General features: G+C 40.5%; 1 protein-coding gene across 1 annotated transcript in view; it reads right to left on the reverse strand.

Moving 5' to 3' along the window:
- Positions 1–14,536, reverse strand: part of LOC109934347 (vesicle-fusing ATPase) — a 221,331-nt gene extending 206,795 nt beyond the window's left edge. Inside the window, exons 1-2 of the mRNA XM_048614580.1 lie at positions 14,431–14,536; positions 3,758–3,843 (exon numbers count right to left, since the gene is read on the reverse strand). Of these exons, the coding sequence (XP_048470537.1) occupies positions 3,758–3,843; positions 14,431–14,442 (98 nt within the window). The 5' untranslated portion in view covers positions 14,443–14,536. The remainder of the gene's footprint in view (positions 1–3,757; positions 3,844–14,430) is intronic.
- Between the last annotated feature and the right edge of the window lie 558 nt (positions 14,537–15,094).

Consider the following 15,094-nt stretch of genomic DNA (forward strand, 5'->3'; position numbering starts at 1 on the left):
AGATCCTCAGTAATGTGGTTAACTCTTAACTGCCCTCTGGACAATTAGGGATGGGCAATAAATACCAGTCTGTCCAGTGATACCCACATCCTGCGAATGAATAAAATAAAAGTTAGGTTAAACATGCCACCTCTCTATTCTAAAGTGAGCTGGACTCCAATATGGATGGTTACAACCCCTGATAGGCACAGGTAATAGGGATGAGAAGGCCCAGGATTTCTTGTAAATACACAAACTAAAATAACCAAAGCTGCACTCCACTTATTCATTCCGAAATTAGTCAAAGAGGAACTTTCACATGGAGCAGTTGAAGCAAACAGTACAAATGCACGTAAAGGGAAGTTAGGTAAATAGGAGGGTCAGATAAATATATAGAACAGATAGGGTTAGAGGAAAGAGGATAACGAAGAGGCTAATGTGGAGCAGAGATTGGCATGCATTTCATGGACTCAATCGTCTGTTCTGCTGTAAATTCTGTGCAACACAGTTTTGCAACAAACATTTTCAAGCACATCCTTTCGGTGCAATGAACAACTATGTATTTAGATGGCAAAGGTGGTGAAGATTTAAACACCCACACAGTTACATAAAGCAAATACACACAGCTACTGTAGTAGCTATTTACAGAAATCCAAACGTACTCCATCTACTCATTCCTGTTTATCCGCCCTGCTTGTCACATATTTCCTGTTAGATCTTCCAAGAACTTTTAATACATTTGTAGACTTTTACACATCTTTGAGATTTGCTGTAAATTTACTGCACAATAGAAACATTGTAGAAAGTATTCTGTAAATTTCTGACAGCTAATTGCACTGCATTTGTTGGATTGGATTTGGAATGAGAAGGCATTCAATCAAGTGCCATGCATAAAGTAAGAGCTCATGGTTTACAAATTTAAAGTGTCGGAGAAACTCAGTCATTCTTTGAGGAAACTGAGTTTGTGCTTCAAGTCCCATTTGGATCTTCTTCAAAACATCTGGATTCAGGGTTTGAATTGGATCACTAGGCACATAGACAGGCATTTTATTTCTGGTGACGATGCATCAATTCGGACGATTTCCAAGGAACTGTTCTGAGATATGTCTCCCTAGATAGGCCAATGCTCTGGTCCCTGGTCTCCTGATGTTTTGGTCTTGGGCATCTTCTTCAGGGAAACCCCTGCTTTTTCTATTCTCGCACCAATTCTCCCACCAGTACCAAATTCTCACATTGAGGTACAGTTATTCAATGTGTTCGTAAATATTATGACTTTTGGTCTGTAAACAACATTTTACTTTATTATTTTCACCACTGACTTATTTTGATTTGTCATGCAACACCAACAGTTCTGCTTTGCATGGACATGTCTTAAACTTTGATGTAATCTCTTGATAACATGAGCCCATGTTGCCTGCTTCATCTCATGTGGCAACTTACAAGACAACTACAACATGCTGATGTGAAAAATTGAAGCTGACTGAATTTGAGTCAGAAAAAAACACTGGTGGCAAGATAAAACAATTTCAATATATCCCTTTGTGACAGAATAATCTTGAATGTCCAGTACCACAAGCACCCTCAACCTCAGGTGAAATGCAAATAAAAACCAACAGCAAAACACACCAGTCCAATCTTTTTTGATATTGCCTAACCATGCAACAGACATAAAACAAGCACATACCACACTGCAGCCAAACGAGCATGAATGAAGTCAGTCACTATTTCTTTAATCTTCTGCTGAACTGAGCAATCAGTCATCATTTACACGAGCAAAATATTGTGCACAGTTTTGGGCACTTTATTGAAGGATGGATGAAAATGCATCAGAGACAGTTTAGAGAAGGTTTACCAAACTAACTCATGAAACAAAAGGTTTGTTTGTGAAGAAAGCTTGGACTGACTGGACTTCTATCTGCTGAAGTTTAGAAGAATAAGAGATCACTTGATTGAAAAATACAAAATCTTGAGGTATCTTGACAGGATGGATATGGAAAGCATGCTTCCTGTAATGGGAGAATCTAGAACTAGGAGTCACCCATTTAAAACGGAGATTAGGAGATTTTATTTTCCTCTCAGAAGTGCAAGCGTATTTGGAACTCTGTTCCTGACAAGGCAGTGGAAGTGGATTCCTTCAATAGATTCTTTATAAGCATGGGGTTAAAAGGTTATCAGGAATAGGCAGGAATATGGATTTAAGGTAACAATCAGAACAGCCTTGATCTAATTGAAAGGCAGAGCAGGCTCGAGGGGCTGAATGGCCTACTCCTGCTATAGATTCATAGTTTCATCTGTAAAAAGCTGTGTTTAACATAATAGATCTTTGCAGACCTTGTCCGTAAAAAAAAAATGCAAAAATCACAGCCAGTAAATTAATGTCACCAATTGGATTTGGAACTATCTGCCTATGAACTGGCTTGTGCACAATTATCTTAGTTGTAAAATAATTGTACTTATATGGCTGCTCATTCATGCAACTCCCAGTCTCCAACATTGCTTTGAACTACACTAGGAGTAACCAAAGTAGCAGAAGACAACAGGTAGTTAAACATTAATTTGGATTTATATAGCACCTTTAATGTAGCAAAACATCCCAAGCCACATCAGAATGTCAATCAAAATTTGATTGACCTAGCCATGGAAGAAAGTATCAGAACAGATGATTAAAAGCTTGGTCAAATCTACTAAAATCATCAGACGCCATTTCAGCCACCTCCAGCAGGATGCCACCACCAGACACATATTCTCCTCCCCTCCCTTGTCCACCTTCCGCAGGGACCGTTCCCTCCGGGTCACCCTGGTCCACACTTCCTTCACCTCCAACACATCCCCACAGCCCTACGGCACCTTCCTCTGTAACCAGCAAAGGTGCAACACCTGCCTATTTACCTCCTCCCTCCCCAGTATCAAGCAACACTTCACCTGGGCCCGAAACGTCAGCTATCCTGCTCCTCTGATGCTGCTTGGCCTGCTGTGTTCATCCAGCTCTGCGCCTTGTTATCTCTATAAATAAAGCTGTGATGTCATTTACACCAGGTGACTAATACAAATAGGCTCAGAATATCATTCTCAGTCCCAAGAGGAAATAGATTTATGACAGATCAATTCTTGTCCTTCCATTCTGCCTGGTGCAGATAATACAAGCAATGGCCCCACAAGTATTTGAAAGTTTACACCAATTTACAACTCATTCAAAGCTATCACAAGTGAATACCCCACGACCACATTGGGAATCACATTGAGGGCTAAGGTATCTACACTAAATAGGATTCATTTTTAATCCTATCCACCTCAGCAATTCTTAGTGGGTAGAATATCGCCCATGTGCGCACCTACATTTACAGAAGGGTATGCGCAAACTACACAATAAGACAATTCAAACATAAAATAGTAATATACAATTAGGGAATATACAAGCACCTGACAAAGGAACAATGCTCTGAAAGCTTGTGATTTCAAATAAACCTGTGTACTATAACCTGGTGTTGTATGACTTCTGACTTTGTCCAACACCTGCACCTCCACATCATAGCTTCCGAATAAGGCACCTTAAATTTCATTGGGAAAGTTCTCACCAGAAACAGCATAGCAGAATCGATTTCCACAGTAGTGTTTTTCATCCTTATTGGAACTATACAAAACGTGCTCAAGAAAAATATTATTACATTTATTGTTCTCGGTCTGAGAAATTGCCTAGTTTTGGAACATAGTTGCAAAATGCAACACAGAATACACCCAATACAGTACAACCAGGTAAACATTCAAAGATTACACATACTGGCCTGTCTGGAAATCCTTTTCATTCACAACAGCACAATTGGTCAGCGACAATTCGTCTGTTGGACATCGCGCTGCCTGCATAGTCTGCAAGAAATAAAGAGGTCAAATTAGATACTTGCACATTATATTACTAAGTTACGTAGACTCTAGATTCACTATGAAACCAGGAAGAATCTAAAATTACCTTTTGACTGGGAAGCAGCCCCATTATTACATCAGTCCTAATGAGCAATTTACAGCAAATACAAACTGTAACTCAACAAAAATCTTCAGTCTGTCTCAATTACTACTTGGGACAGGAGGGAATATACTATCCCTCTTCATAGTGATACAGAAACTCGCTGAATAGGTATGGTACTACAGGTATTGACAAAATTAGCAGTTGGACAGAACAGTCAAAAATTAAATTCCAACTCAAACTTAAGAAATCTTCGGCGATGAGGCTCCGTCATACTGTGAAGGTTACCTTTTTCAGAATGGACAAGATCAACAGATTGAATCAAGAAAGGGGCATAAGTTTCTACAAATTAAAAACAAAATAAAAATCGTTAGAAATTTCACTTGACCTGGACTTTATGTTACATTAGGGCCATTGCAAAGGATCCAACCTCAAAGTGCAAGTTGCCAACAAAGTCAAAGATACATTCAATCAAACAGCAAATACAGCAGGCTGGGAAAGAGAAAGGCTTAAAACACAAATGGATCAAAGAAGTATCGTTCTATCCCAGACCAAAAGTATCCTCTAGAATCAAATGGATTCAGAATTTATACAGTGCACACTGTCAGATACTGCAGTGCTGAGGTACTGCGGAATACTGGTCTTCATTCATAGCTAGAGGATATCATTAGAGCACAATAATTTTACAATGAGGAAAAGAAAACAATGGTAAACCATCCCACACTTGATTTGGCATTATTTTTTAGTTTATCCCATTGCATTTTATAATACAAACTTTTCCACGTACAAGCTTACAACTTCAGTCTTAGTCAACTATTCAATACATTATTCAACAGTACAGCACACAAACAGGCCCTATGGCTCACCAAGCCTGTGCAAAATCCTAACCTTATTTAGACCCACTACCCCATACGCAGTTTCTATCCCTCTGTTCACCTCCTGTTCATGTGTCCATCAAGATAAACATTGCTAATGTGACTACTGCCACGACCTCCACTGGTAGTGCTTTCTAGGCACTCACCACCCTCAAACATTTTCCCCGCACTTCTCCCATAAACTTTCACCCTCTCACCTTGAACCTATATCCTCTTCTAGATGACCCTTCCATCTTAGGAAAAGCCCGAGAATCCAACACAATTACATCTCTCAACTTTGTAGACGTCTCGCAGATCACCCCACAGCCTCCGTCGTTCCAGGGAAAACAACCTGAGTTCACCCAACATCTCCTCATAAACAAAACCCTCCAGACCAGGCAACATTCTGGTAAACCTTCTCTGCACCCTCTCCAAAGTATTCAAGTCCTTCTGATGGCCAGAACTGCACACAATATTCCAAATGTGACCTAACTAAAGTTATATACAGATGTAAACTAACTTACCAGCTTCTGTATTTGATGCCCCAGCCAATGAAGGCAAGCATGCTATATGCTTTCTTGACCATTTTATCCAACTGTGCTGCCACTTTCAGGGATCTGTGGACCTGTACGTCCAGATCCCCCTATATGTCAATGCTTCTAAGGTATCTACCATTTATTGGATAATTCACACCTGAATTTGATCTTCCAAAATGCATCACATCGCATTTGTCCAGAGTAAACTCCATCTGCCATTTCTCTGCCCATATCTGCAATCTATCTATATCCTGCTACATCCTTTCACAATCCTCCTCACTTTCTGCAACTCCACCAATTGTTACATTTCATTTCACAAGATCCATAACCAATTTTATCAGTAGTGAAAAATTCCAGCACACACACCTTAAAATAACAAACATTGTATTTTATCAAAGTATCAAAAGTGAAAGATTTATTAATTAAAGCTTAACAGCAACTGAACAAAGCAAAACTGAGGAATTTTTTTATTAAATGGAACATGCCATCAGGTCAAAACTACGCACACAGTTCATCAAGGCAGCAGGTATTGTACTGGAAACTAGCTGAGAAAGAGGAGAGTTTTTTTTAAAATGCAAAATAATGCAAATGCTGGAAGTCTGAAACAAACAGCTGGTCCAGTAGCATCTGTGGTGGAGAAGGAGCAAAGGGGTGGATGGTGTAGAGGCCCAGTACAAAAGACAGAGGGGTTGTATCCCCATAGCCTTGACCTGCTTGTGTCTTGTTTGTTTTGTACTAAGTACAGGGGACCCATTCTCTCCATTTCACACCTTAACTTACATCCATTTTCTATTTCTTTTACTCTTTCACTGCCATCAACAACCACTTTGTCTTTTGCCCTAGACCTCCACATCATCTGGCCCCTTTAACAGAGGCAAAGGAAGTTTAAAGTCTTAAAAAATACATTTTCAAACATCTTTCAGTTCTAGAAACATAGATTCGTAGAAAATAAGAGCAGGACTAGGCTATTTGATCCTTCAAGCTTGCTCTGCCATTCAACATAATCATGATTGTCCAACTCAGTACCTTATTCTAGCTTTCTCCCATACCCTTGGATTCCTTTAGCCCCAAGAACTACTTTTAATTCCTTCTCAAAAACATTCAATATTTTGGCCTCAACTTTTTTCTGCGACAGAGAATTCCACAGGCTCACCACACTCTGGGTCAAGAGATTTATCTTCATCTCTGTCCTAAATGGTCTACCCCATGTCTTTAGACTGTGACCTCTGGGTTTTGAAGAGTCATCATACTGGACTCAAATGTGAACTGAGTTTCTCTCCACAGATCCGCCAGACTTCCTGAGTTTCTCCAGCATTCTGTGTTTAAGTTAAAACAAAAGATCTGTCATTCTGAATACATGTCCTGCCACTGCACTAGAACATAAACACGCTTCTGAGACAGATCAGCACCTAACAGAAACAGCAATGACTGCAACCCAGTCAATATTTATTGTCACTGATTCTGACAGTGAGAAACATCCATGGGCCAAGTGACAAGACCCAGAGCTAAAGTCAGCACTTGCTAAGAAAATTACCATGGTCAATGAATAAAAGATGTCTCCCAATGTATAGACATAAATAGGTTCAAAATAACTGAGCAAATCGCAGTGCAATATGAATTATGTAACATAGCCATTTCAAAACTTACCTTCCAAATCTGACTAGTTTTTGAGCTTCTGTTAGGCACTGGGGAGAACACATCCTCCTGGGCTGACATGGAAGCTGAATTTGACAGACACCCCTGTCTCAACAATATATTTTACATTTTGTGCCACAGAATGGATTTTTCTCTTATGTCACATCATGTCTACACAGAACCTACCAATCCTGAACATGCTCCTGTGGCACCTGACGTAACAATAACTTGTATCAACATCTTTACTTCAGCAAAAACTTTCCAAGACTTCAAGGCATTTCACAGGAATGTAACCAGATACAAAATTGATCTCAAATCCCAATAAAATTTCGTATTGGATCCATTCTCCTTTCAATGAAGGAATGAGCAATCTTCCAATATTGAAGCATACAAATCCAAGAGTCCTGTTTCAACTTAGTTCAATTTGACTCCAAGATGGCATGCCTGGCAATTAAAGATTGAAGACTGGCAATAGAACATTGCTGCTCGACAGACTTTGGTGTTTTAAGACTTCTGCTGGGTTGGCTTATGCACCAACACACTCTTGGTTAACAGTCAGCTTGGTTCAATAACGGTATCTGCAACTAACATTAAAAACAAAGATTTTTCCCCAAGACAATGTTGCAAGTACAGTTAGCTAAAAAAGCAATGGGAAACTACATGGTTTTGGGGAGTTCAAATCTAAGAGTTCCCCTTCTGCACCCTTTGCCATCTTTGCATGCAAGATCCTTGGAGTGAAATGTCATGTACCGAAATAAGAAGAAAGTTTTATGCCATATGAACTAAAGTAAAACTTCAGAACAGGATCTCGATCAGGTGAGTCAATGGGCCGAGGAGTGACAGATGGAATTTAATTGAGATAAATATGAGGTGTTGCATTTTGGAAAGGCAAATCAGGGCAGGACTTATACACTTAATGGTTAGGTCCTGGGGAGTGTTGCTGAACAAAGAGACCTTGGAGTGCAAGTTCATAGTTCCTTGAAAGTGGAGTCACTGGTAGATAAGACAGTGAAGAAGGCATTTGGTGCGCTTGCCTTTATTGTTCAATGCATTGAGAATAGGAGTTGGGGGGTCATGTTGCAGCTGGACAGGACATGGGTTAGCCACTTTTGGAATACTGCGTGCAATTCTGGTCTCCCTGCTATAGAAAAGACGTTGTGAAACTTGAAAGGGTTCAGAAAATATTTACAAGCATGTTGCCAAGGTTGAACAGTTTGAGCTATAGGGAGAGGCTGAATAGGCTGGGGCTATTTCCCTGGAGCATCAGAGGCTGAGGGGTGACCTTACAGGGGTTTACAAAATCATAAGGGGCATGGATAGGGTATAGAGACAAGGTCTTTTTCCTTGGGGTGGGGGAGTCCAAAACTAAAGGGCAAAGATTTAAGGTTAGAGGGGAAAGATATAAAGGAACCTAAGGGGCAACATTTTTACGCTGAGAGTGGCAAGCATATGGAATGAGCTGCCAGAGGAAGTGGAGGAGGCTGGTACAATTACAACATTTAAAAGGCATCTGGATGGGTATATGAATAGGAAGGGTTTAGGGGGAAATGGGCCAAATGCTAGCAAATGAGACTAGATTTCTATAGGATATCTGGTCAGCTTGGTTGAGTTGGACCGAAGGGTCTGTTTCCGTGCTGTATATCTCTATGACTATGACTGTAAGTGGATTCTTTAATGTTTCAGGCTGCAGCAAGTTGGTTCTACTTCGGCACAGATTCCAACACTAATTCAAAACAGAAATCTGCACTGCTAGTTTATATCGGACAGCAATGTACAATGCCACAGGGACCTCAAAATTTGAAAGGTATGGACAGGGTGGGACAAACACATTTAGGATTTAACTTCAGACCACAGTTCAGTAACAACCACTGGTTAGACATGCAGCCAATGATAAAGGTCACTGCCCTACTGGTTGTAATGGCCCTTGATTGAATAAATTAGTTGTTTATTCTCCAATCTCACAAGACATCCCATCTGAGCAAGACGTCAGTTGCTTATGCAGAACTTGATGGCAAAATATTTTGTGCTGGGGTCAAGAGATGGAACAAGGGAGAGTACGAGAAAATTAAAGAGAATAATTTGCACTAAGTAACCCATTTACACATCAGGAATGGTTCATAATACAGCTTGAATGTAACTGTATAGATCATTTTATCTGAGCTCATTCAAGAGGAAGTAACATAGAACTAGTTAGTTTAACATCTGCTATTGAGAAAATGTTAGAGTCCATCATAAAGGCTGTAATAGCAGAGCACTTCGAAATATATTGTATGATCAAGTAAAATCAGCTTGGCTTCATGAAGGAAAAATCATGTGTGACAAACGTATTAGAATTCTTTGAAGTGGTAACAAGCAGGATAGATAAAGGGGAAGCAGGAAATGTAATATTTGGATTTTCAGAAGGTTTTTGTTAAGGTGCCACACATTAGTCTACTTATTAAGACAAGAGCCCTTAGTGTTGGAGGTAGTATATTCACAGTAGTAGAGGCCTGGCTAACTAAAGGACTAGAGTTGGGATAAGGGAGGCATTTTCAGGAGGCCAACCTGTAACTGTAGGAGTGCCACAGAACTCACTGCGGGGGTCACAATTATTTATGATATATTTTAATGGCTTGGAAAAGTGAATGTGCTATCGCCAAGTTTGTGGAAGACACAAAAGTACTTGGAAAGGCAGGCAATGAGGATGACACAAAAAGTCTGCAGACGGGCACATAGGAAAGATAGATTGACATTGGAAGCAGTCCAGAGGAGGTTCAGTGGGCTGATCCCAGGTTAAGGAGGAACTGTCTTATGAAGAGAGTTTAAGCAGGTTGGGCATGTACTCATTGGAATTTAGATGAATGAGAGGCAACCTTATTGAAACCTACAAGATTCTTACAGAAACTTGACAGGGAAGATGCAGAGAGATTGTTTCCCATTGTCAGAGTGTCTAGGACCAGATGGCACATTTAAGATGGAGAGGAGGAGGAATTTCTTCTCTTAAGAGACAGCAGTGAATCTGTGGAATTCTCTGCTGCAGAGGTTGGGTCATTTCATATATTCAAGGCTGAGACAGACAGCTTTTTAATCAGTAAGGGAATCAAGGGTTGTGTAGAAAATGCACATAAGTGTACTTGAGGATTATCAGATCAGCCATGATCTCATTGAATAATGGAGTAGACTCAATGGACTGAATGAGGTACTTCTGCTCTAACGTATTATGGTCTTATTCATGCTAAATCAAATTAACACAAACAAACTTCCAGAGGAATTATTACAATAGGAGGGTGTTGAAATTTCATCAAATGTACTTACTCTATGCTGAGAAGTAATTACAGGAAAGCTAAAATGGTGTTGCATATTTGTGTAATATTAAATCAAAAAACCTTCAGACAGAGGTACCACCCTACTTCAATGCTAAAATTTCAATTTTGCAGACTGCCATTATGAGTTCTTGCCCACATCCTGACAAAATCCAGCAAAATCTTAAAAGCTCACTTAAAATGCACAGTAATTATTATTACGACAATTATTTCAGAATCTGTTGCTTTGTCCATTGAAAGTCAGCCTCAATTCAGTTGTAGCGAGTGTAATTAATGCAGGTATCAATAATTTGCTTTGCGGCAATTAATAAAGAGTGGTATCAGCGTCATTTACTAATTAAACTGGGCATATTAATCATCAAGCAATCTTACTGACATCATTTTGCAAATGGCATGACAAAGGCAGTTGTTGGATCAATATAAAAACTCAACTTCTTTAGCAAGAAGATGGTTAGAATGTGGTATTTTCTGTCACAGAGATGATGTACTAAAGTATGAGTGAAGACGTAATAGTAGATATGCCAACAGCATGACTAAATGGGGCGACAAGAGTGCAAATGGAGAATAAGTATCAGCAGATTGGTTTAGTGGAATAGCCTATTCCTGGACAGTGAAGTGTAATGCAATGATAGCAATGTTGGCAAGGCCATTTTTCCACATTTCTATTGCTGTGAGAAAATGGAGGCTAACATGCTTATTTCAAAGACCACCAAGTACGTATTAACTCAAATCATATGTGATAGAGACAGGTCCCTTCCTGAAAGTACAATTTCTCATCCCAATAGCATATGATCACATTTTCTTACTATTTCACAAGTGACAGATTTGCCAAAATCAGTTTGAAATTACCTCAGCAAAGAATTTACCTGTGAATTTAAGATTGCTACTTCATTAGCATTGCATCTACATCATGGTTACTATTTAACATCATTTGAAAATGCGATGTGGGATTGAGCTTCGAGATTTATGTTGACAGTGTAATAGCAGAAACTTCAAAACCAAACCCAGGGAACACCATATAGCAGTTACCCCAACTTCAAAACTGACAAAGCAACACATATTACTGAAATTCTAACCACCATGTTAAACATTCACTCTCTCCATCACCTCAGCACAATAGCAGTAGTGTACAATGTTATAAAGTGCACTATAGCCACTCACCAAGGCTTTTGCAACAAAACCCTGCGCGCTCATTATCTCCACCACCTAGAAACACAAGGGCAGCAATTCCATGAGAATACTACCACCAGCAAGTTATCTAAGAAAAAGAGGCAATAATAATTAGGACAGAGATTAGGAGAATTTTTTTCACTTCAACAGAATAGTGCATCTTTGAAATTCTTTACCTCAGAGGGATAGAGAGGCTTTGTCATAAAGATGCACAGCACAGAAACAGACCCCTCAGTCCAACTTGTCCATGCTGACCAGATATTCTACGTTAATCTAGTCCTATTTGCCAGCATTTGGTCCATATCCCTCCTATTCATATACCCATCCAGATTCCTTTTAAATGCTGTAATCGTACCAGCCTCTGGCAGCTCATTCCATACACTCACCACCCTCTGCGTGAAAAAAATTACCCCTCAGGTCCGTTTTAAGTCTTTCTTCTCTCACCTTAAACCTATGCCCTCTAGTTTTGGACTCCTCTACCCTGGAGAAAAGACTTTGGCTACTCAACCTATCAATGCCCCTCATGATTTTATAAACCCCGAAAAGGTCACCCATCAACCTCCGACACTCTAGAGAAATAGCCCCAGTCTACTCAAGAACAAAAACAGAAGTTGCTGGAAATGGTCAGCAGGTCTGGCAGCATCTGTGAAGAAAAAAATCAGAGTTAACGTTTTGGGTCGAGTGACCCTTCCTCAGAACTGGCTATTCAACCTCTCCCTATAGCTCAAACCCTCCAACCCTGGCAACATTCTTATAAATCTTCTCTGAACACTTTCAAGTTTCACAATCTCTTTCCTATAGCAGTGAGACCAGAATTGAACACACTCATAGAGGCTGTTGAGGCTGGGACATTAAGTATATTCCATGCTGAGACAGACAAATGCTTAATAAGGAAAGGAATCAAGGACTATGTGAAAAAGGCGTTGAGGATTATCAGATCACTTATGATCTCATTTAATGTTGGAGAAGACTCAATGGACTGAGTGGCCTACTTCTGCTCCTACATTTTATCATCCTAAATCAAAATTACTTTCTTTTTCAAGGACAATGTCAGCTTATTGCCAATATGTGTTTAAGGCAAGTTATCAAAATAGTCAGATTTGCACAAGAAAGTATGATTCTGTCATATTTGTTAAACGATCAAAACAAACATTACATTATTAGAACACAACAAATTATACATACGGCATGTCTGTTTTGTACAGGAGGAGCCACAATTTAACACATTTAAAACCAGTTCTATAGAATGGATGCTAAACACATAGTAAGTTAGGTATAAAGTATAACAATACATTTTACTCAAAATTACCAATATAATGTTACAAATACGATAAAATGTTATGAAATTACGAACGTATTACAGGTTGCTCAGTAACTGAAAATTAGTAGGGGGTGAAATGGGCTATCACTAGCAAATTCAGCATTTATTACACCTTTAGGGCTGTTCTGAGAAGCTGGCCAGGCCACTTCAGAGGACAGCTGAGAGGCAGTCATATCAAGTCAGGCATGAAAGTCAGATTTGCTCTAACTTGACAAGATTTCCTTTTCCAGTGGACGCAGTTAAACCAGTTGGTTTTGCACAAAAATCCAATATCTTTATGGTCACTATCAATACAAGCATTTCCTTTCAATATTTGCAGATTTCTCAAACAACCACGAGGACATTTCGGCAAGAGTTCTTGCCTCAAACCACTCCTGTGATAGATGATGCAAATTTTTACCATTTTCTGCATCCAGCATTTTCCTTTATCATTTCTCTGAATTCCATATTCGCAATTTACTGATTTGAAAACATGGGCAGTTTAATTACACTTTCATACCTGCAAGAATGTTTTGAATGGCCGTTTGAATGAAAAGACCAGAATAAAGGTGAACGCAAGGCAGAGGTATCCTGAGGGATATGGAATGGTTTATGTCAAAATGAACAAAAAGCAAGACAACCCTCCCCACTCAAAATTTCACATGTACGCCATCACTAGATATCAGGATGCATCAAATTATTTGGCAAAAAATCCAAAGACAGCTGCAGTCTATAAATTAGCCATTCAAATTTATTAGCTAAATTTGGTCCACAAGAAGCCACAATTTTCACATGGTTACCAGCATCATCAATTCTTCAAATACTAAATACTCCACTCCAATACAAATTACCACTCTCGACTGATCTTTGAAGGCATCTAAATATTATTTGGGATTTAACAGTTCCCAGATTATCAGAAATTAGTAAATTTCACTTTACTAAACTTAAATATGAACATAATTTGAATGATGCTTCACAATCTTAGGAAGCCTTCCAGTAATGCCAAATTGGTGCAGTGCAACAAAATGCCAAACATAATCATGCAACAAGGGGGTTTATTCTGATCTCTCACCTTTCAGCAATGACAAGCATTCTGCAGCAATGTATGTGCAATTAAAAAAAGGAGCCAACAGGCAGTTCAACTTTAACACTGCACATAACTCTCCTCCTTGCAAAAACTACCTCCCTCCCATACGTTCTTCTTCCAGGGCAAGTGGCAGCAACAAAAAGGGGAAATGTGAAGGCATCAGAAGAGGCCAAGGGAGAGAATCAGATCTAAGGAAGAGATGAGAAACACCTGGGACTTGGGAGGAGTTGGATGCAGAGCAGCACGAGAGGGGGCACTGGCGCAGAGAGGGTATGGGGGACACATCAGAGCAGGTAGAGGCACAACAAGGGAGCATGGAGGAATCAGAGGGGGGCATGGGGGTCTCATCAGAGGGGCATGGGGGGGCTCAACAGAGGGGGCAGAGGCACAACAAGGGAGCATGGAGGAATCAGGTGGGGTCATGGGGGACTCATCAGAGGGGGAAAGCACACACCATGGTGAGAAGGGAGCAGAGGAGCAACAAGGGTGCACGGAGGAATCAGAGGAGGCACAGGGGGCATCAGGCTGCAGTTACCCAGCTACCCGTTGGTGTCCGAATTCAGGAGCAACAGCAGCTTCCTCCTCCCCTCCTCGTTGATCCGGACTTACCCGGGTCGCCATTGTGGCTGTCGGTTGGGCTGACCGAGCAAGGTTGCCTGTTGCCGGTTGCTTCAAACGCGTCTTCCCACCACAGCCGCTCGCGCCGCCTTGCCCCTCCCCCCACCAACCACAACACTGTTTTATAACATCCGGGCCATGCGTCGGCACGCTGCGCCATGACCTCAGCACGCAGGACGTTGCCAAGCTGGAATAAATCATGTGGAGCCGTAACCATGTTCACCCTCAACATCCACTGTCCAAGTTCACCCATCAACATCCATCTGTCCATTGTCGACCCATCAACGTCCACTTTTCAATGTTCACCCATCAACATCCACTGTCCAAGTTCACCCATCAAAATCCACTGTCCAAGTTCACCCATAAACATTCACTGTCCATGTTCACCCATCAACATCCATCTGTCCATTGTCCACCCATCAACATCCACTTTTCAATGTTCACCATCAACATCCACTGTCCATGTTCACCCATCAACATTCACTGTCCATGTTCACCCATCAACATCCATCTGTCAATGATCACCCATCAACATTCACTGTCCAAGTTCACCCATCAACATTCACTGTCCATGTTCACCCATCAACATCCATCTGTCCATGTTCACCCATCAACATCCATCTGTCCATTGTCCACCCATCAACATCCACTTTTC

Source organism: Rhincodon typus, chromosome 30 (assembly GCF_021869965.1).
Source record: "Rhincodon typus isolate 14 chromosome 30, sRhiTyp1.1, whole genome shotgun sequence".
NCBI lineage: Eukaryota > Metazoa > Chordata > Chondrichthyes > Orectolobiformes > Rhincodontidae > Rhincodon > Rhincodon typus.